Below are 23,189 nucleotides of genomic sequence, written 5' to 3'. Positions count from 1 at the left end.
AAAGATTCCCCAAACTGTCAAGTTTTGGGAAACTGGCTAAATAGTTGAGTGATATGTGGGTGGTGTTTTGTTTTTTTAAACCAACTCTTTCCTTTGAAAGACACTTACACTTCAGCTCTACTTTGTATTTTGCTGAGGGAGTAGGCTAGAACAAAGGGTGTTGCAGAAGCTCTCTATTCCCTTATCTCAAAAAACTGAACTTTTTCGACAGAACAAGGACTTGCTCAAAACCCCAGCTGTGTGTAAGAATGGCCATACTGGCTCAGACCAAAGGTCTATCTAGCCCAGTATCTGGTCTTCCAACAGTGGCCAATGCCAGGTGCCCCAGAGGGAATGAACAGAACAGCTAGTTAACAAGTGATGCATCCCCTGTCTCCTAGTTCCAACTTCTGGCAAACTAAGGCTAGGGACACCATCCCAGCCCATCCTGGCTAATAGTCACTGGTGGACCTATCCTCCATTAACTTATTTAGTGTGTAGGGGGTGGCTTTTTTTTTTTTTTTGGAATCCTGTTAGTTTTGACCTTCACAACATCCTCTGGCAAGGAATTCTACAGGTTGACTCTGTTTTCTTTTGGGGGGTGGGGGGGGGGCTTCCTTTTGTTTTAAACCTGCTGCCTATTTCATTTGGTGACCCCTAGTTCATGTGTTAGAGGAGTAAACAGCACTTCCTTACATACTTCCTCCACACTAGTCATGATTTTATAGACTTTGATCATATTTCCCCCTCCCCCATCATCACTTTTCCAAGCTTAAAAGCCCCAGTCTTTCTCTCTCCTCATATGGAAGTTGCTCCATACCCCTATTCATTTGTTGCCATTTTCTGAACCTTTTCCAATTCCAATATCTTTTTTTTGAGATGGGGTGACCACATCTGCATGCAGTATTCAAGATGTGGACATAACAGGGATTTATGTAGAAGCAATATATTTTGTCTTCGCTATCATTTCTTAGTGATTCCCAACATTGTTTGCTTTTTTGACCACTACTGCACATTGAGTGGATGTTTTCAGAGAACTATCCACAATGACTCCAAGATCTTTCTTGAGTGGTAACAGCTAATTTAGATCCCATTTTTATATGTATAGTTTAGAAAACAATCTTGTGCATTACTTTGCATTTATCAACACTGAATTTCATCTGTCATTTTGTTGTCCAGTCACCCAGTTTTGATAGATCCTTTTTGTAGCTCTACACAGTCTGCCTGGGACTTAACTATCTTGACTAGTTTTGTATCATCTGCAAATTTTGCCAGCTAGATCACCTATGAATGTTAAATAGGACTGGGCCCAGCACAGACCCCTGGGGGACACTGCTATTTACCTCTCTCCATTCTGAAAACTCACCATGTATTCCTACCCTTTGTTTCCTATCTTTTTAACCAGTTACCAATCCATGAGAGGACCTTCTCTCTTATCCCATGATAGATTATGTTGCTTAAGAGCCTTTGGCGAGGGACCTTGTCAAAGGCTTTCTGAAAATCTAAGTACACTATACCCAGTGGATCCCCTTTGTCCACATGCTTTCTAGGGTATGTACGCTTTCATTTACAGTGCTGCTATAACAAATTTTAGCTCTGCAAAGTTAGAGAGCAAGCTTCCACTACTGCTCCTCACTCTTCATCCAGAAAGCAAGTTCTCCCTCAGCCTGAAACACCTTCAGGGCAAACTTCAGCATTCAGTTCCTAAGCTGTAAGTTTATTTAAAAAAAATAAAATATGCTCAAGATTAAGAATCGCCTTTTTCTTTAATCATATATAAAGAAATCCATCTGTAATAACTACAAGTGAATGTCCACTTTTCCGTATGGGAAATACTCTTATAGTAGCACACCAGGGCCTGAGACCTAATTGTGCTGAGTCCACAACCCTCTGATTAGTTATAAACTGAATACAACTTAATTCTCCTTAATGGGGTACATGTAGAAGACCAAGGATCAAATATTCTAAGGGGAGAAGTGCAACAAGAAATTGATAAATGTAGTAGAAAGTTTGTTATAGTTAGCCTCTTTTGATTATCTGTGTGGGCATTCTTTATCCTGAAGCTTAGTCTGCCCTCCTATACCACCTCTCTAATACTCAGGAATTGACAGATCTGGCTTTTACTTGTAATGTTCATATCCCACTGTTACAAATGTAGCCACTTATTTTCAGATAATGAGTCTTTGGTTCCTATCTGGTACTCACACTAGGTAGCAGTGACACCGTAAATATTAATATTGTCCCATCCATTGAAAGTTTACTTTTAGATCAGTAAAAGGCAGATAAGTACCATAACTTGCAGGGAGGTCTATACAACTCATTTAGACAAGATGCAATCTCCTAGTATTGGGAAATATCTCAATGAAACTGATTATGAATCACCACTTGTTTTTATAATGCAAGATCTTAGCTTTTCTAGCCCATTACATATTTATTTAAGGCTTGTCTACATATGGAGTTATTCTGGGATAAACTGTCAACAACTTCTTCCAGAATAAGTGCCTTTTTCCAAATGTAGCTTAACTTCCAAAGAATCTCATCAAAGTACAGAATTGGTCTTAAATATCTTCTCCTGTGATCTCTAAATCAAAATGACTGTTACATGTTTCTGTTCTCAGCTACATTAAGAGGATAAACTTGCCTAAAGCATGAGAAACCAGTTCTCAGAAACAGAATCTGAGTTAATTTCAAGACATTTGCGATAGAGAAAAGTTTAACTGTAAAGCTATAACTATTATTCCCCTTTCAACAGGAAATCTGGATACTAAGACAAATTTAAGAGGCTCCAAAACAATGCTCACACCCCTGAAAACAGATCTTTAGACAGTACAGATGGAAAGAATATTTATGCTAGACACACGGCTTTAAGTGAGAAAAAGGAAGCACTGGAACAAGGTGAATTTCAGGTCCTACAGCTGTAGGGGAGAATGTAGTGGGAGGCTATGGAGGAAGTTTTTTTTACAAGGCCATAGGACCTATGGAGCTATGGACCTATGGTGAACACTGTTTTACAGCAACTCATAAGAGATCAGAGTAGATTTCAACTTTTGACTCCAGCTCAATAATAGAGGCAGTAAAAGAACAGGCTTCTGAGAAAAGGGAAGGTTTTCTAGCCTCAGAAGGAACAGACACACAGCAGCATTACTAGTCTGATATCTGCTACGCTCAAGTCCTTAGCCAAAGCATCCCCCTGGCTACACGGCTCTTCCAGAACAGCTTGTATGTTTGGTACACTTCAAACCTTAAGAATTTGAAAAGTCAACCTGAGTCATGACCCAATTCTTGTATCTTAGGAAAAAGCATCCTTTTGTTGTAGAATGTCATCGTTTCTCCAGTTTTTTGTACTTTGCTTCTGCAGAAACAAAACAGAATGGTTGTTAGAACTGAGAGGAGGACTAAAGGATCCAATCCTGTAAGCTGACGTGTATTCTAGATTCCCCTTGACTTCAGAGTCACAAGAGGGACTTGGGACAGTTTTTCAAAGGTATTTAGGCACCTGTAGTTGCAAACAGGTTGCTTTTAAAAATACCACTCAGTACCTAACTCCCATGGAAATCAATGGGATTTATGCACATAACCTACTTAGGTGAACTTTTTAAGAGGATCTATCTGCATCTTTAAGCCCCAGATACCCGAGTGCCTTGCAGAATCAGTGGTGTTAATTATATTGCAACACTACTCCCATTATAATCAGCTTTCACATAAAGCCTGCTACTTCTAATATACCCAAGTTATAATACACTTCTTGCTCTTTCCAGTATATTTCTATTACCCACTTTCCTGAAAGGAGAACAATCACATACTGCATTTTCAGAGTTCCAGCACAGACTAGTTAAAATCTCTATGAAAATTACTCCTGGCTTCTTCTGTGTACATTGTACAATAGGCTATCCGGCTCAATAGTAACAATACAGGAACAGGGTTACCAAGCTTTTTCGAATAGGCATCCAGCTTGTAGGCTGCCTGCTCAAGAGCTGCCACTTGCTCTTCAATTAAGTTGATTTGTTCCAGATACGGCTGAAGACCAGCATCTTAAAAAAGGGGGAAAACCGGACCAATCAATTCTTACTAATTCACTGAGAGGGGACAGTTCACAGCTGAAACAAAGAGCTTTGCAGGACATTGTTTGGTCAGTATATTTTACGGATAACAAAAAGAACAAGTGTCTAAGAGAGATTTTTAAGTATAAAATAAAAATTTAACTATTCTCAAACTCGCCACCAAAAAAGATATACAGTGAGAATTAAATCAATACAAGTGTATTTCTAAATTCTTAATCAGGTTCTAATCAGCTGAAAGCAAATATATTAACTATGTAGTCCAGCTATGAGAATGAAAGAAGAACCTATTTACTTCACTCTCTGTACAGGCATTTTATTACCTATAGTATATAGCTTTATAAAATGGTATACAAGAGAGACAGCTGCAATGTTTATCACCAATTTTGCAAGTAAATCGTACACATCTCCAGCTTTCAGCAGTAATCAGGCAGAATTGATTCATTATTTGCACTGATGTTGAACTGCAAAGCTTTATGGTGTTTGGAAAACAAGATCACATGTACATTTCATTGACATAACCCAGATCTGTGAGAGAAGGTATATAACTGAGAGTTACACAAACACAGATTTTGAAGATCCACTAACACTTCCTAGAAAGTCATCCCAATCTTAGAAAGAAACTTTCATTGTTACAGAAACAGGTACTGAATAAAAAAAAATTATGAGGACTCTCCAAAGGTAGATAGGTACATATCCTGGGCTAAGTTCCCTCTAAGATGTGTGGCTGCGCAGCTGCCTGTTAAGTCCCATGCAGGGGCTCAGGGCTGAGGCGGGGAGAGGTGACCCTCCCTGCCAGCCCCAGGGCGGACTTGCTGCAGCGTGGAGAGGTGCCCCAGTGTGGGTTTGCCATGGCTGGGGGAGAGGAGCCCCTGCCTTGGCCCAGCCCAGCCCCGCTGGAGCTGCCGCAGCCGGGGAGAAGCACCTCTCCTCTGGCTATGAATCGCTGTGGCGAGAGAGGGGTGGGGGCAGTCCTCTCTCTTCCAACCATAGTCCCTGGGCAGCCTGCACCCCAAACCCCTCATCCCTAGTCTCACCCCCCATACTTCAACCCTCTGGCCCTACCCTGAGCCCCTTCCTGAACCCCTCATCCCCCAACGTGCCCCAGCCCTGAGCCTCCTCCCACATTCCAAACCCCTCAGCCCCACCCCCACCACATGAATTTTGTTATGTGCACCAATATGGAGGTGATGGGTCATATATCACCTCATATTGGTGCACGTAACAAAATTCATTCTGCACATAGATGTAAAAAATTAGAGGGAACACTGATCCTGGGCCAGGATATTCACAATGATTAGGGTCCTACCAAATTCATGGCCATGAAAAACGAGTCACAGACTGTGAAATCTGGTCTTTTGTGTGTTTTTACCCTAAACTATATACTGATTTCATGGAGGAGATCAGAGTTTCTCAGATTGGGGGTTGTGATCCAAAAGGGAGTTGCGGGTGGGTGGGTCACAAGGTTATTTTAGGGGGGATCATGGTATTGCCACCGTTGTTTCTCCGCTGCCTTCAGAGGTGGGTGGCCAGAGAGCAGCAGCTGTTGGCCAGTCGCCCAGCTCTGAAGGCAGTGCCCTGCCAGCAGCAGCACAGAAGTAAGGATGGCAATGCCAAACCATGCCACCCTCACTTCTGTGCTGCTGCCTTCAGAGCTGGGTGACTGGAGAATGGCAGCTGCTGACTGAGGGCCCAGCTCTGCAGGCAGCAGTGCAGAAGTAAGGGTGGTAATACCATTCCATACCATCCTTACTTCTGCACTGCTGCTGGTGATGGCTCTGCTTTCAGAGCTGGGCTCCCAGCCAGAAGCCAACGCTCTCCAGCTGCCCAGCTCTGAAGGCAGCACCGCCGCCAGCAGCAGCGCAGAAGTAAGGGTAGCAGTACCCCCTCCCCAATAACCTTGTGACCCCCCCCACAACTCCTTTTTGAGTCAGAACCCCACAATTACAACACTGTGATATTTCAGATTTAAATAGCTGAAATCATGAAATTGAGTATTATAAAAATCCTACGCCCATGAAATGGACCAAAATGGACCACAAATTTGGTAGGGCACTAACAGTGATGACACAAAGTGCCAATATGGCTAGAACTCAGTTTCCTTTTGGTTACAAATCACTATTTAACCTAATCCCATCTTCCATTTTTTCCTTTACCATCTCCTATGCATAAACTAAGCAGCTGAAATAACTAGTTGAGACAATAATACTAAGGAAGGGCGAAGTATTTTGGTGGATTAAACCTCTTTATCCCCATGCCACTGTTGATGTAGATGAATATTATTGTCCCTAATGTACAGATGGGGACAGGGATGGACACAGCTTATGGACTTGAACAAACTCTCCCTCAAAGTTAGTGGAGTCTTTCCACTGACTAAGTTGGATCAGACAATAACCTGCCCAATGCCACAGTGGGACTCTGATCGAGCTGGGAATACAACCCAGGGCTCCTGGCTTCACTTCTACTAACTAATCACAAAACTAATCACAAAACCATCCTTCATCTCCCATACAAAAGCAAAGGGAGGAGGATTAGTACTATTCAGAGAGCTCCATTCATTTAACCATCAGCTTCAAATGAAACTTACTCTATACTTATCACATATTCTAGGCACAAACAGCCTTTACAGAGTCTTCTCTCCTTCAAAAGTTAATGAACTATAGACCCCCAGATGCTTCGTTTACTGTGTAACATCCATTTACTAGAGTCACTCCTGACTCGTTTTTACTTACATTTTTGATTTAGGTCCTTCAGGTTTCGACTAATGTTTACAGCAATATCTTTCATTTCCAGATATTTCAAGCTAGTCAGCTTGTTCATGTTTTCCAGGAGTTTGTAGTCTTCACTGGTGGCTTAAGAAAAGAGAAAATATTTACACCCTATAAAAACAACTAGCAGTTTGGAATCTACGTGCGCACTGTTCAGAGCTGAAGAGTTCAAGGTGACAGCTGAACATAGCTTAGAATATCTCATTCAATAATATGGCTCTTAGCAAGATGCTCCCTAAAAACAAGGGGAGCAAATGTTGCAGATGGGAATATCAGATGGATTCAAGAATAAATATGTAGCATATTCAGTAAAACACATGGGCTTATTTTATACATTTCTACAATTCCTATCATTCTGGCAGACAAAAGTTTCTATTTACAAAGCTAAAGTTCTTGATCCTGAAAGTTGAACTGCATGCAGGAACAGAAAGCCCCACAGAAGTCAACGGAGCTTCATATAGGGATGGTGGTCTGCCTGAATGAGGGTGACCAGATGTCCCGTTTTTAAAGGGACGGTCTCATTTTTGGGGACTTTTTTTTATATATGTATCTATTACCCCCCACCCCTGTCCCATTTTTTCACAGTTGCTATCTGGTTACCCTAGCCTGAATGCAACAGCCTGCAGGATCAGGGCTTAAGACGCCCGCCAGCTCATTACACTGTTTTGGGTTTTCCATTTTTGTAGAGAAAAATAATCAGAGAAACGTTAAGCTGAAAAAAGTTGGAAAACGTAAGAGGTAAGACTTCTGTGTTAACCCTACCTCTGTTGGTTCACATATAGGCTTTGATTAACAGAGTACCATTAGAAAGGAAGGATGGTCCAGTAGTTAGAGCATTAGCCTAGGACTCAAGGAATCAGGGTCCCTGCTCCACCATGAACTTCCTGAACAACATTAGGAGTCTCTTAGGGTACATCTTCACTACCGGCTGTATCGGTAGGTAGCAATTGATTTCTCGGGGATTGATATATTGCATCTCATCTAGACGCGATATATCGATCCCCAAACATGCTCCTGTCGACTCCGAAACTCCACTAACATGAACGGCGGTAGTGCAGTCAACAGGGGGAGCCGCAGACATCGATCCCGCGCCGTGAGGATGGTAGGTAACTCGATCCAAGATACTTCGACTTCAGCTACGTTATTCACGTAGCTGAAGTTGTGTATCTTAGATCGATCCCTCCCCTAGTGTAGACCAGCCCTTAGTCTCTCTACGTTTCAATTCCCTAGTGGCAAAATGGGGACAATAGCTACCCAACCTCACATGAGTCCTGGGAGGATAAATACAAAAAAAAAATAGTAAGGTGCTCAGATACTACAGGAATGAGGGCCAGATAAGTCCCTAAGATAGACAGAGGTGTTTAAGTGCCTTATTGAGTCAGGGCCACAGGCAGTATGAAATGACACAGGTTCTTTCAAAGTCTGATGTGATGTGATATATTTCAGAGTAGCAGCTGTGTTAGTCTGTATCTGCAAAAAGAACAAGAGTATTTGTGGCACTTTAGAGACTAACAAATTTATTTCAGTGTAAGCTTTCGTGAGCTACAGCTTACTTCTTTGGATGCATAGAATGGAACACACAGACAGGAGATGTTTATACATACAGAGATCATGAAAAGATGGAAGTATGCATACCAACTGGAAGAGTCTAATCAATTGAGATGAAAACTTCAAAAACAGAGTCCAAAGAGAGACTGCTGAACTTGAATTAATATGCAAATTAGACACAATTAACTCAGGCCTTAACAGAGACTGGGAATGGCTGGGTCATTACACTAATTGAATCTATTTCCCTATGTTAAGTTCTCCTCACACCTTCTATGGGTCATCTTAATTATCACTTCAAAAGCTTTTTTCCCCCTGCTGATGATAGCTCGTCTCAATTGATTAGACTCTTCCTGTTGGTATGCATACTTCCATCTTTTCATGTTCTCTGTATGTATAAATATCTCCTGTCTTGTGTGTTCCATTCTATGCATCTGAAGAAGTGAGCTGTAGCTCACGAAAGCTCATGCTGAAATAAATTTGTTAGTCTCTAACGTGCCACAAGTCGTCTTGTTCTTGATGTGATCTACTTTGGACAAAATGGGTGGCTTGCCAAAAACATGCCACCAGGCTATTTGTGGCTTAACAACTTTAGCACAAATGCAATTTACATAAAGTTGCCGGTGCTACAGAGCCAACACCCTGAACCAGCAATTTCTATTCTCTCAGCTGCAGCTAATGAGAACAGTAAACCATTTCAGCATGCTTCATGGGATGTTGGCTCTGCTGCATACACACAGCACTTGTTCCATTCAGTAACATGGAGCAGCTGTAGAGATCCCTATAACAGAGTCAGGTGCCAACCGAGCACCCCGTTGTGGTCAAAGATCATTTCATGGCACCTATCTCTGTCCCTCCTGCTTCAGGGGCCTCTTAAATAAACTCCACACCCCTAGTCTAAAGGTAATGTAAGCACTCCCCTTTTTGAGTCCAATTTATTCAGTCCCCTCAATACACACTGGCACTCCATGCCCCAACCCCAGTTCAGTGTCTCTCTTCCCCTTAGCTAGGGAATCCCCAGCCCTCTTTCCTGGTGCTGTGTCCCCATTCGATGACCACTTTCAGGCTTTACCTGGCTAGAGCTCAGCCTTTTATCTTTGACTTCCAAACTCCCCTGATGTCTGGGTCTGTCTCCTGCCTTAGTAGGCTACTCCTAGTTGGGGTGACCTCCTTGATTTCAGTCTTCCCTGCAGGAGCCCTTCCCAGGTAGTCTTTGCTGCAGCTTCCTGCTGTTCTTAAAGGGGACAGCTGTGGTTCCATTAAATGGCCTTTACTTCCCCCACCTATGGAGGCAAGTTATTCTTGTCACAGGAGAATGGCAGCCCAGCTCAGTTCCAAAGTCAGCTTTGGTTCAGTCATGAAGATGCAGTATGTTTATAGGTCCCTCTTGCTCTTCATCTATTCTCTCCCTACTGGGAGCTTGTCTGTGGTGACACTTAAGAACAGTGTACATTACAATATTAAATGGACCTAAATTATGTTGATATACAGCCACCACAGTAATTAAATTGCTTTTGCATGTCCACACTACGCTCCTTGTGTTGGTAGTGCACGTCCTCACCAGGAGCGCTTGCACCAATTTGACTGTCAGCATGGGGCACTGTCGGAAAGCTTTTGAAAGGCAGCAACAGTCGATGTAAGCAACCTAACTACATCGAGCTAAGCACTATGCCTCTTGTGGAGGTGGAGTTATTAAGTCGGTGAGTTACATCAGTAGGAACTACATCTTAGCATATACACGTACAGAGTTAGGGAATAGATTAAAGCACACTAGGGAACTTTTAGCACATGGCAGCAGTGTCCACATAGGCACTTAGTGCATGGCAGGCTACAGAGAAATTGATTTACACCTCATCTTGCCACAACTTAAGTGTTCATACAGACAAGCTCTCAGAAGAAGAAATAGTTCACCTGATTCGGTACCACACTAAAAACTTTTTGAAAGATAAAAAGGCGCATCAATCTGGGGCCCTCTTTAGCTTTACATTCAGATGCTCTGATGTTCTGTCTCAACACATGATCCAAGTGGCAGACATCTAACTGTCTGTGTGACCCTGCTGACAGCTGACATGTGTTAACAGTTCACTAGAGCACTTTGATCTTGTCCTCTTTGAAATGGGACTAGCTCAAAGAACATTAATGAACCATTAACGCACATCAGCAGGGTGCATGTGGACAGTTAGATTGGGGCAGGCTAGTGCAAGGCAGATTTACACCCCAGTTTGCCATGGTCTAATTGCTTGTGTACATAAGACCACTAAATTATATTAAGGCCACTTTAATTCTGCCCATGCAGGGGCTGAATGTAGTTTAACTAATCGACTTTTAATTCACAATTAATTCGGATTTCTTTTCCTGAGTGTCCCTGTGTAGACAAGCCCTAAAATACTCAGCAGCATATTTCTTGTTTTAAACAGTTTATCTCTATGCTAGCCAGGTTTGTTAGTTTCATAGTTTGCCTTACCTGTTAGTTCACCTGTTAAGTAAGTGGCCATTTTGTTAAACATATCCTTACAAAGCTCATTGATATCTGCTTCGGCTGGTTCCTTAGCTTCCTCCGCTGTCTCCACAGCAGGATCCTCTAATCAGGTTATAAATGAACAGTACAGAGGTAAGGGAAAGTTAGTCAAATACTGAAGTACACACAAGATTGTAAAAACAGCACAGATCTTTTTGCTACATTTATTTTCAACATAGGATGTACACTTTAGATTAATAAACAATTAACCCACATAGTTACCTGTAAAATAGCATAAAGTTGATTTAACAGCTTGATTTTAAATCAATAAATATTTTATCTATTTCAGGGGTAGGCCTCTCCGGTCTCCCTTATTATTACAAAGGCAAAAATTAACCTTGGCAAAGATTAGATGATGCGAAGACAATGATTTCAGGAAAGATCTTTGAGTCTGATCATTTCTATTAGCTGTGCCTACTGTCATTTTTTTCATCTTTGATCACTGATTAAGAACTGTTCTCTATGTCCCCTTCAGATGGTGCTGCAACAGTCCCTCAGTCCTGTCCACTAAACTCTTTCTTCTCCTTCAAATCCCTTTGTAACATTCCTCCTGTTCTTCCCACAAATAATCTCTCCACTGCTTCATCTGAGTAGTTTTCTTCAAGCACCCACAACTCCAGCTGATTTACCTAGGGGTTGAGAGCACTTAGCACTCCTGGAAGAGCTTGGCATACTGCAAGATCAAGCCCATAGGCAATACGCATTTTGGAACAGGGAACCAGACTTACTTCATATTTGGAATAGTGTGATGATAATTTGCGTGCTATATAAGTGGTTAGTAAGCATCAGTTCCTTCCGTGAAGAACTGATTATCTTATTAGCCTAGAAAAGCTTTTCATGACAAAACCACAGGCTGCCCATCTAAGTGAAGACATTTTCCTCTCCCTCTTGATGCTCCATCTTTCTCATTTCAGTGTCATTGTAAGCAAGGAATATTTACCAAATAAAGACTGCAGCAAATCACACGTGAGACACAGAGAGAAACAGCACCAGCTGCCTGTGACAGAAGACTGGCCCCATCACCCACTTCTGGAAGGTTTAACATTATGTATGACAGTGGGGTGTGTGGGGAATAAGACTAACTCAGCCTAGTGAAGGACCATCAGCCAAGCCAGCACCGCAGCCCATCACTGTTGAAACAATCCCTGCTTGGTTAGGGGATGGAGACCCTGGTCTTTTGGCCACAGAGCGATGCCACCAGGTTGGCTCACACCTTCCAACAGGTGATGGGTAAACTGAGAGATCTGGGGGCGCCCTGCTCCCGCTCCAGGAACCACTAAGGCCAACGGAGAAGTGCGGGTCCCTTTAGGATGGGAGCGCCGGCCCCTCTCGTAGCCTGGGGTGTGCGGGGGGCCAGACCCCAACTCTACGGGATCTCCTGGGGCAGGGGCCGAACCCTGAGACCCCTCCTAGGGCAACAGCCCCAGCCTGCCGGGGATCCCGCTCAGGAGCGAGAGGCCAGCTGGGCCCTTGGGAGGTGGGGGCACATTAGCAGCGCGGCACCCGAAGGGCACAGCTCCAGGCCCCCGGCTTGGGGCGGGGTCTCAGGCTCCCCGCAGCCTCTCCCTTACGTTTGGCTACTTGCACTCGGGCCTCCGGCGGACCCTCGGCAGCGGCGGCGGTTGCCATAGCGACAGGCCCCCCTCCAGTAGACAAATTCCAGCCACTTCCGCGTTCCCCCGAACTCCCCCAGCGCGGCCCCCCTGCTCTCTACTGCGCAGGCGCAGGCGCAGTAGCATTGCGCTTGCGCACAGACACAGCTGTCACATGTCCCTCTGCGCACGTGGGTGGTACTGGTGAGCGGAGGGGCCCTGGTTGTCCTGGGCGGGTCCTAAGGTGCCGGGAGCCTAGTCGCCCATGCAGGGGATGCTAATATCTCCCTGGTGGGAGGGGATGGGATTGGGCACCCTGTTGCCAGATGATTTTAAAACCACCGAAAGCTTTATTTCCATTCCCTATGGGGCTCTCCCCAAAGACAGCTCCACCTCATGCTGGTTAAGGGAACCATGCTGCTGGGTGTGTTCCTTCAACGATCGCTGCTGCAACAGACCCTAGCGGTGCCCTAATGCCTGGCTTAGATGGAGTTGGAGTTGATGTGACACTTGGTCGTGTTAAAACCATCAGCAACCAGACTCTACGGACCTTTCTCCACCTACCTGTACAGCACTTAGCACAATGACTGATCTCAGTTGGAGCCAGACAGTAATATAAATAGCTATGAACGTGTTAATTAATGCCTCTGTAATACCAAAAAGTGTCTTTTTCCAGCAAACAACACGTTTTAAAATGTTTTAATAACTTTAAAAACACTAATCACAAACAATACTAAGTATCAGACAATATTATTTAGTTATTTAAACAAACCTAGTAAACACCAACATTTGTACCAACAATTCAAAGCTGCTGAGGAAGTGAAAAGTCAGGAATTGTGGTTTCAGATCTAGCAGGGGGCCTTCCTTATAGTGAAAAACACAAGCATTTGTGTTTTGTGGTGGTAGCATGGCTAGCTCCCCACTGGGTTCAACTGCGATCTTGACAAATGCTCTCTGCCTGCCACATATTATGACTAGCACATGCTTATCTTTAGACACTAAGGGTTGTCTTTGCTGCAACACTAGCTCAAACTGTAACTCCAGGATTGCCTTGTAGGTTGAGTGAAGTGGTGCTTTATATACTCAATCTAGCTTGGCCCATCAGGGGGTAGGTTGAAGCTCCACTGCTGCTGGCATTGGAGCTAGTACTGCAGCTTCACTGTGCTGCTAACTTTATCATGCTGTGCGGCTCAAGTGTTTTTTGGCAGCGTGTCTGCTCCACTGGAGCTAGGCTCACTTGAGAGGAGTTAACTTAAGCTAACGCGGCATGAAGATACACTCTGAGACAGTGGTTCCCTCTATAAAATAAACATTTACCAATTTCAGAGCGGTAGCCGTGTTAGTCTGCATCAGCAAAAAGAACAAGGAGTACTTGTGGCACCTTAGAGACTAACAAATTTATTTGGGCATAAGCTTTCGTGGGCTAAAACCCACTTCATCTGATGCATGTGGAAAAATACACTGTTTTCCATTGCCGGGCATCCAATGAAGTGGGCTTTAGCCCACAAAAGCTTATGCCCAAATAAATTTGTTAAGTCTCTAAGATGCCTCAAGTACTCCTTGTTCTTTTTACATTTACCAATGTATCACACAGAGGTATCAGATTTTGCACTGGTTTCAGAGTGGTAGCCGTGTTAGTCTGTACCAGCAATTTGTATTTGCACTCTTTCCCTATACTCAGAATAAGAAATAACTGCAGAATCTTCAGTGCTGCTCTGGTAACCTTTGGTGTATATGACTTACTGGTTGCAGCCAATCACTATATGTATAGAATTAGGCATAACATTTGTTTATTATTGAAAAATTCCAATTCTGCAATGTTAAATTCCACAGCCTGCTCTGCACCCCAATAGTGGACCATGAGCCTGTTTTTGTTTGGCAGGTCCTACATAGCTGATCTTTCTTCTTTACCTTGTGAGAGGAGAGCTGATTTTGGTATGGGAAAAGCTTCTCATGTTATGGTGCTACTAGAAATAAAATCTGCACCATGCCCAGTTTGCAAAGTAAGGCAATTCAAAATGTTTTCTAGTCTTAAACCTTGAAGTGCCTCATAGAATAGGCGTCTATTTTGATCCAATAGTAAGCACTAGTAAAAACCCAATACCATTGCAGAAAAACAGTCATTATATACCAATGATGGACAGAATAAAGGTGATTGCCAAAATTAAATCTGGTTTATATTAATGTTTAAATATGTTTTCCTGAGATACTGCAGACAGTGGCCACAGAATAATGAAGTTATATAAATTAGAGTGCACATTTACAGAAGTGTGTAAGAGAACATGATAGTCTTAACAATTCCTTACAATAAAATAGCCAGCAATGTAACTATAGACAAGGTAAAAAATGTTGCTCATGATCACATAATAGATATTCCTTGCGCCTGACAAGTGGCCACATCTTGCACACTGGGCTCAAGCCGATGCCCACTTAATCTTTCATTGGTCTTCAATGAGCATGGGCCTGACAAACTTTGCAGTTCCAAGTCCTGAGGTAAGTCATAGAGTAAAGTGACGGTGAGGCTAGGTGAACTTCTTCATGAATCGGAGTTTCCCATAGGCTATTAAGAGGAAGATGACAGTCATGCAGCTTAGAGCCACTATGTTTTCCCACATGGCCCAGTTGGTAGATGCAATCCCTTGGCTGCACAGATATGTTTCACCATAACACCTGCAAGGGGACATGGGACAGATGTTAATAGTGACACTTAGCACGTTCTGCCAGAGATCTCCCAAGTGCTTTACAAAGGTGGCTACTGTTGTTTCTGTTCTGCAGAGACATTTTCTCCCCAAACAGACACTGAGGCTTATCCAAAGTCACACAGTGGGTCAGTAGCAGAGCTGGGATACAACTCCAGGTCTTCTGACTCCCACTTTTCCTATCCTCTAGACCACTTTGCCTCCTTTAATGGCTTCAGAGTACCAGCAATACCTAATGTGTCAGCACAGTGACCCTTTACCTGTCACATCTCACCGTATCCAGGGGAGAAACAGTTCAGGCTGGTACCATATCTTTTTATACTCTGACTCATTTGGGCTGAAGTGTCCTATCATGAGGTCATACAGCCTGTTCTTCTGCATCATGCCAAGGATGGGCACCTTTTAACCTCTCATGACAATTCCACAGCTTCCCTTTTGTTTTGATATACCCCCATTCTGGGAAAACATTAGGATTTAAAAAATATATATATCCTTTATAAAGATAAGTCATGGCAGGCTACCAAAACTAAATTTCAGATAAGAAAAGTCTGTTTGGACACGTTATTGTTGTTTGTCCTTTCTAGGCTGAGGTTCCAGGCCAGAAGCCTACAGTTCCCCCCAAACCATATTCGCTAAAATTGCTCAGTCTCAAATAAGCCCCCCAAAATGTGCTGAGGTGGGTGTTCTGTGACGCTTCCTTGAGAAAGCTAGCTGATGAGCAGCTACTTTCAGGAGCAATATAGTGACTCCAAACTAATGGCTGTAGAAACACCACCCTCAGGAAACTCATTCCCACTGAGGCCCAAGAACTGTTGTGAGCTAGAGACTTACGTTTCTCCAAATTGTGTAGCATTTGAGGAGCAATCAGCCGCGTCCCTGGGGGATGCAGCAATATTCTGGGGGTCCTCACCACAGAAGTAAAGGTCTCTAAATTCATTGACTTCCAGGGCCTGTGTAGGAAAGCAGACACCACGATGTAGTAAAATACTGCATCATCATCCTGCTATGCTGAGTAAACATTTGGTTTTGAGTGAAAACATCCCCTAGGGCTGCACCCTGATGAGGTGAGAAGGGCTGTGTGTCCCAATGACATTGACAGCTATGCAGTGGGAGACTTTAACTCCTGGTAGGGCCACCTAAGTTGGGCAGGTCAAAGGGCAGGGACCAGTAGAAGAGCAGTTTCTGATCCTCCCGGCTGAGGTTTGATTGATAGACCAAAAACCTATCGTCGGGGGGGAAAGACGTTAAGTTACTGAAACACAGCAAGGGAGCCATTCTAGCAAACAGCACGATAGACTGGGACAGCAGAGCATTATTATTGCCCTAGGCGACGCCTGATAATGCAGGAAGGATGTTCAGATTTGGGTGAAAAGCTACACTTTACTATATTGGATGGCTCTCTTCCCTGTGGCTAATTACACCTGGCAAACATATAGAGTTTGCTTCTCAGCTGAGCTCGCTAGTTCAAATCCAGTTTCAGTAGGTAATGTCCAAATGGAACGGCCAAGATTTTCAAGAGTGGCTAGTGATTCTGGGTACCTGATATAAGATACCTCAAAGGGCTGGACACCCACCCTCTGAAAGTCAGGCCCCTTTAGGTGTCTCACATTAAGCACCCAAACTGAGGGGCCCCAAGATCACTCATCACTTCTGAAAACCTTGGCTGTAGCCTTCTGAGAAGGTGTCGGAGGTTCTACGTGAACAGGGCTGGGTGTCCCAGCTTGGTTCCTGGTGGAAGAGAAGATGATGGGGTGACTAAGGCATTAGCACTGCCCTGCCTCCCAAGGAAAATACATTAAAGATGGTGAGGTGCTCAGACACTGTGGTAATGGGCACCATACAAACAATATAGATAGATGTCCCCCATCACATAAAGCGCCACCACACATTGGTCACTGTCCTGGCAATCTCTACTATCAGGCCATGGTACTGAACTGCGCTCTCATCCGTAGAGATGGTCTCTCCAGGCTAGGGGCTAAGCCCATGGGTGGGTGGTAGGATAGGGTGATTTGCCCTGCTGCGGCCCATGTGGTACCTATTTTGTGATTCAGTAGAGGAGTTCATTGCCCAGAGCTTCCAACCCAACACCTTTCATGAAAATAAATTAACTCATAAAAATTAATTAAAAAAAAAAGAGTAAGCAATTACTTTCGAAAAAACTTTATTCACCTTAAAAACCTCTCCAGGAAGTGACACCCTGAGCACCTTATTCATTTCAGAACAACATTTTCTACTCACCGTGAGGCCGTATCTGGGGATGCTGAAGTATTTGAGCCAGTTCAACCATCCCATCACAGAAGGAAGGTTCACCAACAGGCCAGAAAAGATCTGAAATGACAGAAAGAAAGAGGCTGTCATGCGTTCACGCACTGACACAGATTCATCCACTTTTAGGCCTTGGCAACACACAAGAGTTGTCTCACTTTAACTATACCAGTACAGTTAAAGCAACACTGCTTCCTCTTGGGTGGATGCAGCTGTACTGGTATAAGTGTGCCTTATATCGGTTATTCCCTTTCCCATCTGGGAAAACAGCACCTGCATGCCAATCAAACCACCCACACTTCAGGCTATAGCTGCAAAACTATAGGAGTTAAAAACCCATCACCTCCGCCTTAAACTCTCATTCACTTGGTAGAACTCACCCAAACCTTGAAGAAATGTATTCAAGGAAGAAACATGTTAATGGTGAAAACCAAAAGCAAACCAGAGCCAAAGCATGAATGAGGGGGTGAATGTCCCCATTCCTCAGACTTTGTGCAGCATTCAGCACAACAAAATACATCCCTTTACAGCTTATTTCAAGTCTTTTCCCCGTGACCTGGCACAATGCTATTTGTCCAGGCTGCCTGCAGTGCAGGGAAGAGGGGTTTGTTTTTAAATTCCCTTGACTGAGGTTGTTAAAGAAATCATGAAAATATTTACTTCTCTTTGAGACACCGAATTTTGGTGTAAGCAGACTTGCACCCACTAATGCCACTGGTGAATATGGCCCCTGGTGAGCAGTAAAAGGAGCCTGGTTCTCTCAGCCCAGTCCTCATTATGCACACGCTCACATCATGGAGCCATGAGCCTCGGTAGCTTTCTTTCCCAGAAGGAAGGCTATTGACTGTGTGCACTGGGAGGGCTATTTGATGGGCCAGGACTGGAATAGCAGGGGAAGTTGTGGGTCAGCAGAATTGCACTGGTATAGTGTGCTTGGGACTAGACTAGCAGGGAGCATTGCATGTCAGGGTTAAGGTGCATTGTAGAGCAGTGGAAGGCCCAGGACCGGAATAACTAAAGGTGCAGCAGCAGGTTAAGATGCAGTACACTGGCTGCAGGACAGGATCAGAATAGCAGAGGGTGCAGTAGGAGAGTGGTGCACAGGCAAAGGTATGTTGGGCCTGACAACATGGGCAAAGGGTACTGCAGGTCAGCGCTGAGGCCCACGGGCATTTGGCAGCATTAGGTGCAAGCCTAGGACTGGAATAGCTGGGGGAGCGGCAGGGCAGAACTAACATGCATTGGTAGAGTTGTGTGTGTGTGATCTCAGACTGCAGTGACAGAGGGTGCTGGAGGTCAGGACTGAGGTGCACTGTGTACGGGTAAGGGCCCAGACTGTCAGAGCTTCCCCACCCCTATTAATTTCTCACTTCCATTAGTGCTCAGTCATCCACATCTGCCTTCCATACAACCTGGTCTCCCCCCAGCTGTGCACACAGTACTCACAAGCATGAAGACAAAGCAAATAGTGATAAGCAGATTGGCAATGGCCACCACATTCATCCCAGCGCTGATCGCCAGAGACATGGCCGTGGCTGTATAGGATACTAGTACCAGTGTCAGCATGAAGAAAAAGAACCGTCCTGCTACTGCCTGATAGCCTGTTAAAACAGCAAGAGACAGGTCTGATGAATGGCTGGGTTACAAAACCTGGGCAGCTGCCTTTGGATCCCTGTCCATGGGAGCAAGACACTTGCTCAGACGAGGAGCAACAGAGTTTAGAATGGCCTGCAATGAAGCAGAAGCCAGATGGCCAGGAATTCAAGAAATGCAAACTGCAAAGTAAGTTTCCTGGGAGTCGGTAGCCAGCTTCACCCTGCATTCCTGCTGCTGGCTGGCCTTTTTCTAGCATGATTTCCAGCTAGATTTCACCCCATGAATTACTCCTGTATATCAGGCTGCATTTAATAGCCTTCAAACACACACACAGTTCAGTCTGTGCAGGGACGCTGGAGGCACTACCTCTCCCTTTTTTGAAAACCATTTGTGTGGCTTAGCTGCAGAAATTAAGCATGGACGACCCAGATTCAAGACATCAAAGGTGTTTATGCAAGAACAAAGCGGGGCGGGGCAGTTAAGTGAATGTATCAGTTCTTTACCAATCATCCAGTAACTTATGCATGAAAAGATAATGCCTGGAAGAGTTCTCATGGGCAAAAGGTCTCCAATGATCAAGGCAAAGAAGTATGCTGACACTCGATAGTACCCGCTGGTGTACTGATGGCTGTGAAGACAGGAACACAGGTTATTGTACACGTTTAGAGGTGATTAATATGGATGAGAACTACAATCAGCAATGTCTATGTGCTATTTATTAAAAAGACATCTGTAATGTCAGGATAACTGAGTTCCATTCTTAGCTCTGCCACTGACTCACTATCCAACCTTGGGCAAGTTGCTTACCTGCTCTGTGCCTCAGTTTCCCAATCCATAAAGGAGGGGGGAACGATACTGATCTGCCCCTACAGGGCTGTCATAAGGGCTTCCTTATGCTTTGTAAAGGGTTTTGAGATCCCTGAGTGGAAAGCACTATAGCAGTGTGAAGCACTACTATTCTGAAAAAGCCCCCCCACCCCCGCAAAGGGAATGGTCCTGAACATTGCACAGGTGGAAGGCCAAAGGCTGGTTCTCACTGGAAGAGGACTGATTTGAAAGCTTCCATAGCTAACTCTGAATATCTGTTTCCAAGCGGAAGCGAAAGGCTCAAAACTTGGAACTCACTTCTAGGCCACTGACTCAAATCCAATTCAGGTTGTGACCAAAAGTCGTTGGCTGTTTGCTGGGCCAGGTGAAATGAGTTGGTCTCAGGTCAGTTACCAGGGCCAAGGTGTCCGAATCGCTACTGGTATTAACTGGAGCCTGCGCCGACAGTCTTTGTAGACAGGCCAAGCAGTGGTTAAGCTGTGGAGGCTGAACTCTGACAGGCCCTCACCCCTAAAGTGCTTTCTAGGGGACAGCGCTGGCAGAAATCAGCCTGAGGGAAGCTGGCAGTGCTGCCGCTGAGGCTCTAGTGGGGAGAGGCAGATGTGTCCAGTCTCCAGGGGCTACCGTGCCAGTGCCCTGTGGCGGCACTGCAGACACTTTTAAGAGGTAATTATGTGACAGCTGTCATCTTGTCAACACAATGGGGATTGATCAAGCGATCTTCAGAGCTAAAAGTAGGAATTACTACAGCCTGAGCCAAGGCGCAGTAGCTGAGGGCTGTAACAACTCATATCCTGTGTAGATAGGCACACTGGGGGATCTGTAACATACACTTCCCAGTGGGTTACAGTCACATTTCAGAGAGAGATTCCCAGTTGCCCCTTTAAGGGCAGCTTTAAACCACATTTTCATTACTGCTGTGGTGCAAAGAGGACTTCACAGGGGCCCAGGATCCGACATCCACTGATGTGGAAGCTATTCTTTGAGTCCTATTTCCTATCTGTGTATGTGGGATCACCCGGCTCATAGTTCAGGTGTCCTTACAAGGCTCGGCCTCAATGCTAAGCCATTATGGGCAGGGGTGATGGATTCTGCCTAAAAGTGTGTGCGCGCGCGCGGGGGCGGGGGTACGATGCCCCGCCCCCTCTGTCATCCCATCTCTGCCCCTCCTCTTTCCCCTGAGGCCCTGTCCCCTGGCCAAGCTGGAAGTCAGAGCCTGGTTGGGAAGCTGGGCTCCTCCACCTGCCTGGAGTGGAGGGCCTGAGAGCAGCTCCCAGCCCGTGTCCAGAGCAGGTGGAGGGTCCACGGTTTCCCACAGCTGCCTGTGTGGCTCTTACTCTGATCTGGCTCCAGCTTCCAGCATGGCCTGGGGGCAGGGCTTCAGGGGCTGAAGAGCCACAGCCTGGCCATTATAAGAGCTGCCTGGGCAGCTGTGGGGAGCCGTCGACCATTCACCTGCCCTGGGTGGGGGGCTCAGCGGGTGGGGATGCAGGCCAGGGGCTGCTCTTGCTGCCACCTCCCCCGGTAGGTGGAGGGTCTACAACTCCCCAGGACTGCTCTTACCTAGGCCAGGCTCCAGCTTCTGGCCTGACTAGGGGGTGGGGCCTCAGGGGGAAGAGGCGGGGCAGTGGGCCAGGCTTGGGCAAAAAGTGGGAAGGCCATGGCCCCTTGGGTCCCTCAGTCTGGTGCCCCTGATTGTGGGTTGTCTTTTCTCTGTCTCTTGAGCACTCCTGTGCAGCTTCCCCAAATTCTGCCTCCTGCTTAGCCTGGACTCTGTGTTCCCTTTGTACCATCCCAGATTCCTAAACAGAGCAGGGTCCCTAGTTGAGTGGCGCGGTCTTTGTTAGCACCAGAGGTTGCAGAGGAGAAGCAAAGCCTCAAAGTTGGGTCCTGGCAGGTATCATAGCTTTCCCACTCAGACTTGAACCTTAGCGTTCATAAACTGAGAAGCTAGCATGAATCCTCTAAGCTTTTACCAGCTTAGATCTGATCTCGCTGCCACCATATCATAGCTTTCCCACTCAGATTTGAACCTTAGCGTTCATAAACTGAGAAGCTAGCATGAGCCCTCTAAGCTTTTACCAGCTTAGATCTGATCTCGCTGGCACCAGCCAAGAATTTCCAGTGTCTTGGCTCACTCTGGTCTCCCCAAAACCTTCCCTGGGGGACCCCATGACTCAGAGGCTCTGAGTCTTACCACAAAGGGAAATAAACCATTACCCCCCCACTCTTCCCACCTCAGAATTCCTCTCTGGGCTAACCTGAGAGTTACTGATGCAACCTCTTAACATCACAAATACCAAGAAGCATGTCTCCTTCTTCCACAAAGGACAAATCCAAAGACAAGGAAACAGAAAATTCTCTCTCTCTCCCCTTAGCTTCTTCCCACCACTGGAACTAGGAGAGTAACACAGAGAGCTAGCTTTCCCCTCCCCGTCTTTCCTTCTCCCCCAAATTTCTGGTGGTCACTAGAAAAAAAATCACAGGCTTAAAAGCAAAACTTTAATAAAAACAGAAAGAATAGAATAGAATAACGTTTCTCTGTAATCTAGATGGTTATGAACAGGGTTTCAATTTACAGAAAATGAATAAACAATAGAAAAAGGGATTAACAGCCTTACCCAAAAACCTACAATTAAAAGTCTTATACGCCAATACACATAAAACTCCACCAGCCAGATACCAGATGCAAATATAGCAATAACAATTTAAAAACTATACTTTGCTAACTTTGTACTTACCACTGGAACAGAAGATAGAAGGCCTGGAATAAGACCATCTCATAGCTGAGAGGCACAGAACAGACAAAAGACCAAGACCAAGAAACACCTCCAATTCCCTCCCTTAAGCTTTGAAAAATCTGGTTTCCTGATTGGTCCTCTTGTCAGGTGTTTGGTTCCCTTTGTTAACCCTTTACAGGTAAAAGAAACATTAACCCTTAGCTATCTGTTTATGACAGCAGGTGAAACTCATTTCAGGTAGTCTCAAAATTCCCACCCTTTGCCCTAAATTCTGATAAAGAAATTCTTGTGAGACAGTTGCTACTTACACAAACAGTTTCTTGTCCTTTATAAACAGCTCGATCGCTGATACGCTGGAAAAGCACTGGTTTGTGGTTACGAAAAACAAGGATCCAACCCTGGAATACAAATCAAAAGGGTTGAAGACCAAGGCACAGGCCAAAATCTCCAATACCAGAAACCTTATCCAGGATCATAGCAGCTGGAGACGCCGAAAGCCTATTATATCATCAAGGCATTTCCCTGCCAATACAGTACAGTTCCCTGACGCAGGAGGTATCAGAGAGGCAAGGTGGGTATGGTAATACGTGTTATTGGACC

The 23,189-nt window shown here is 44.9% G+C and overlaps 2 protein-coding genes across 2 annotated transcripts in view; both read right to left on the bottom strand.

The window, feature by feature from the left end:
* Positions 1–1,726: 1,726 nt before the first annotated feature.
* BLOC1S2 (biogenesis of lysosomal organelles complex 1 subunit 2) lies at positions 1,727–12,604 on the bottom strand. Its single transcript, XM_032778262.2, has 5 exons — positions 12,440–12,604; positions 10,815–10,931; positions 6,770–6,889; positions 3,906–4,010; positions 1,727–3,331 (listed from the first exon to the last, which is right to left on the bottom strand). The coding sequence occupies exons 1-5, from the start codon at positions 12,495–12,497 to the stop codon at positions 3,300–3,302; spliced, it is 432 nt and encodes a 143-aa protein (XP_032634153.1). The 5' UTR covers positions 12,498–12,604; the 3' UTR covers positions 1,727–3,299.
* Positions 12,605–14,309: 1,705 nt separating this feature from the next.
* The window catches only part of LOC116823584 (broad substrate specificity ATP-binding cassette transporter ABCG2-like), a 32,723-nt gene continuing 23,843 nt past the window's right edge, over positions 14,310–23,189 (bottom strand). The window contains exons 11-16 of the mRNA XM_032778196.2: positions 22,898–22,987; positions 19,524–19,648; positions 18,871–19,025; positions 17,398–17,487; positions 15,991–16,109; positions 14,310–15,130 (exon numbers count right to left, since the gene is read on the bottom strand). Of these exons, the coding sequence (XP_032634087.1) occupies positions 14,983–15,130; positions 15,991–16,109; positions 17,398–17,487; positions 18,871–19,025; positions 19,524–19,648; positions 22,898–22,987 (727 nt within the window). The 3' untranslated portion in view covers positions 14,310–14,982. The remainder of the gene's footprint in view (positions 15,131–15,990; positions 16,110–17,397; positions 17,488–18,870; positions 19,026–19,523; positions 19,649–22,897; positions 22,988–23,189) is intronic.

Source organism: Chelonoidis abingdonii, chromosome 16, assembly GCF_003597395.2.
Source record: "Chelonoidis abingdonii isolate Lonesome George chromosome 16, CheloAbing_2.0, whole genome shotgun sequence".
Classification (NCBI taxonomy): domain Eukaryota; kingdom Metazoa; phylum Chordata; order Testudines; family Testudinidae; genus Chelonoidis; species Chelonoidis abingdonii.
This window is presented reverse-complemented; position numbering and strand designations above follow the sequence as displayed.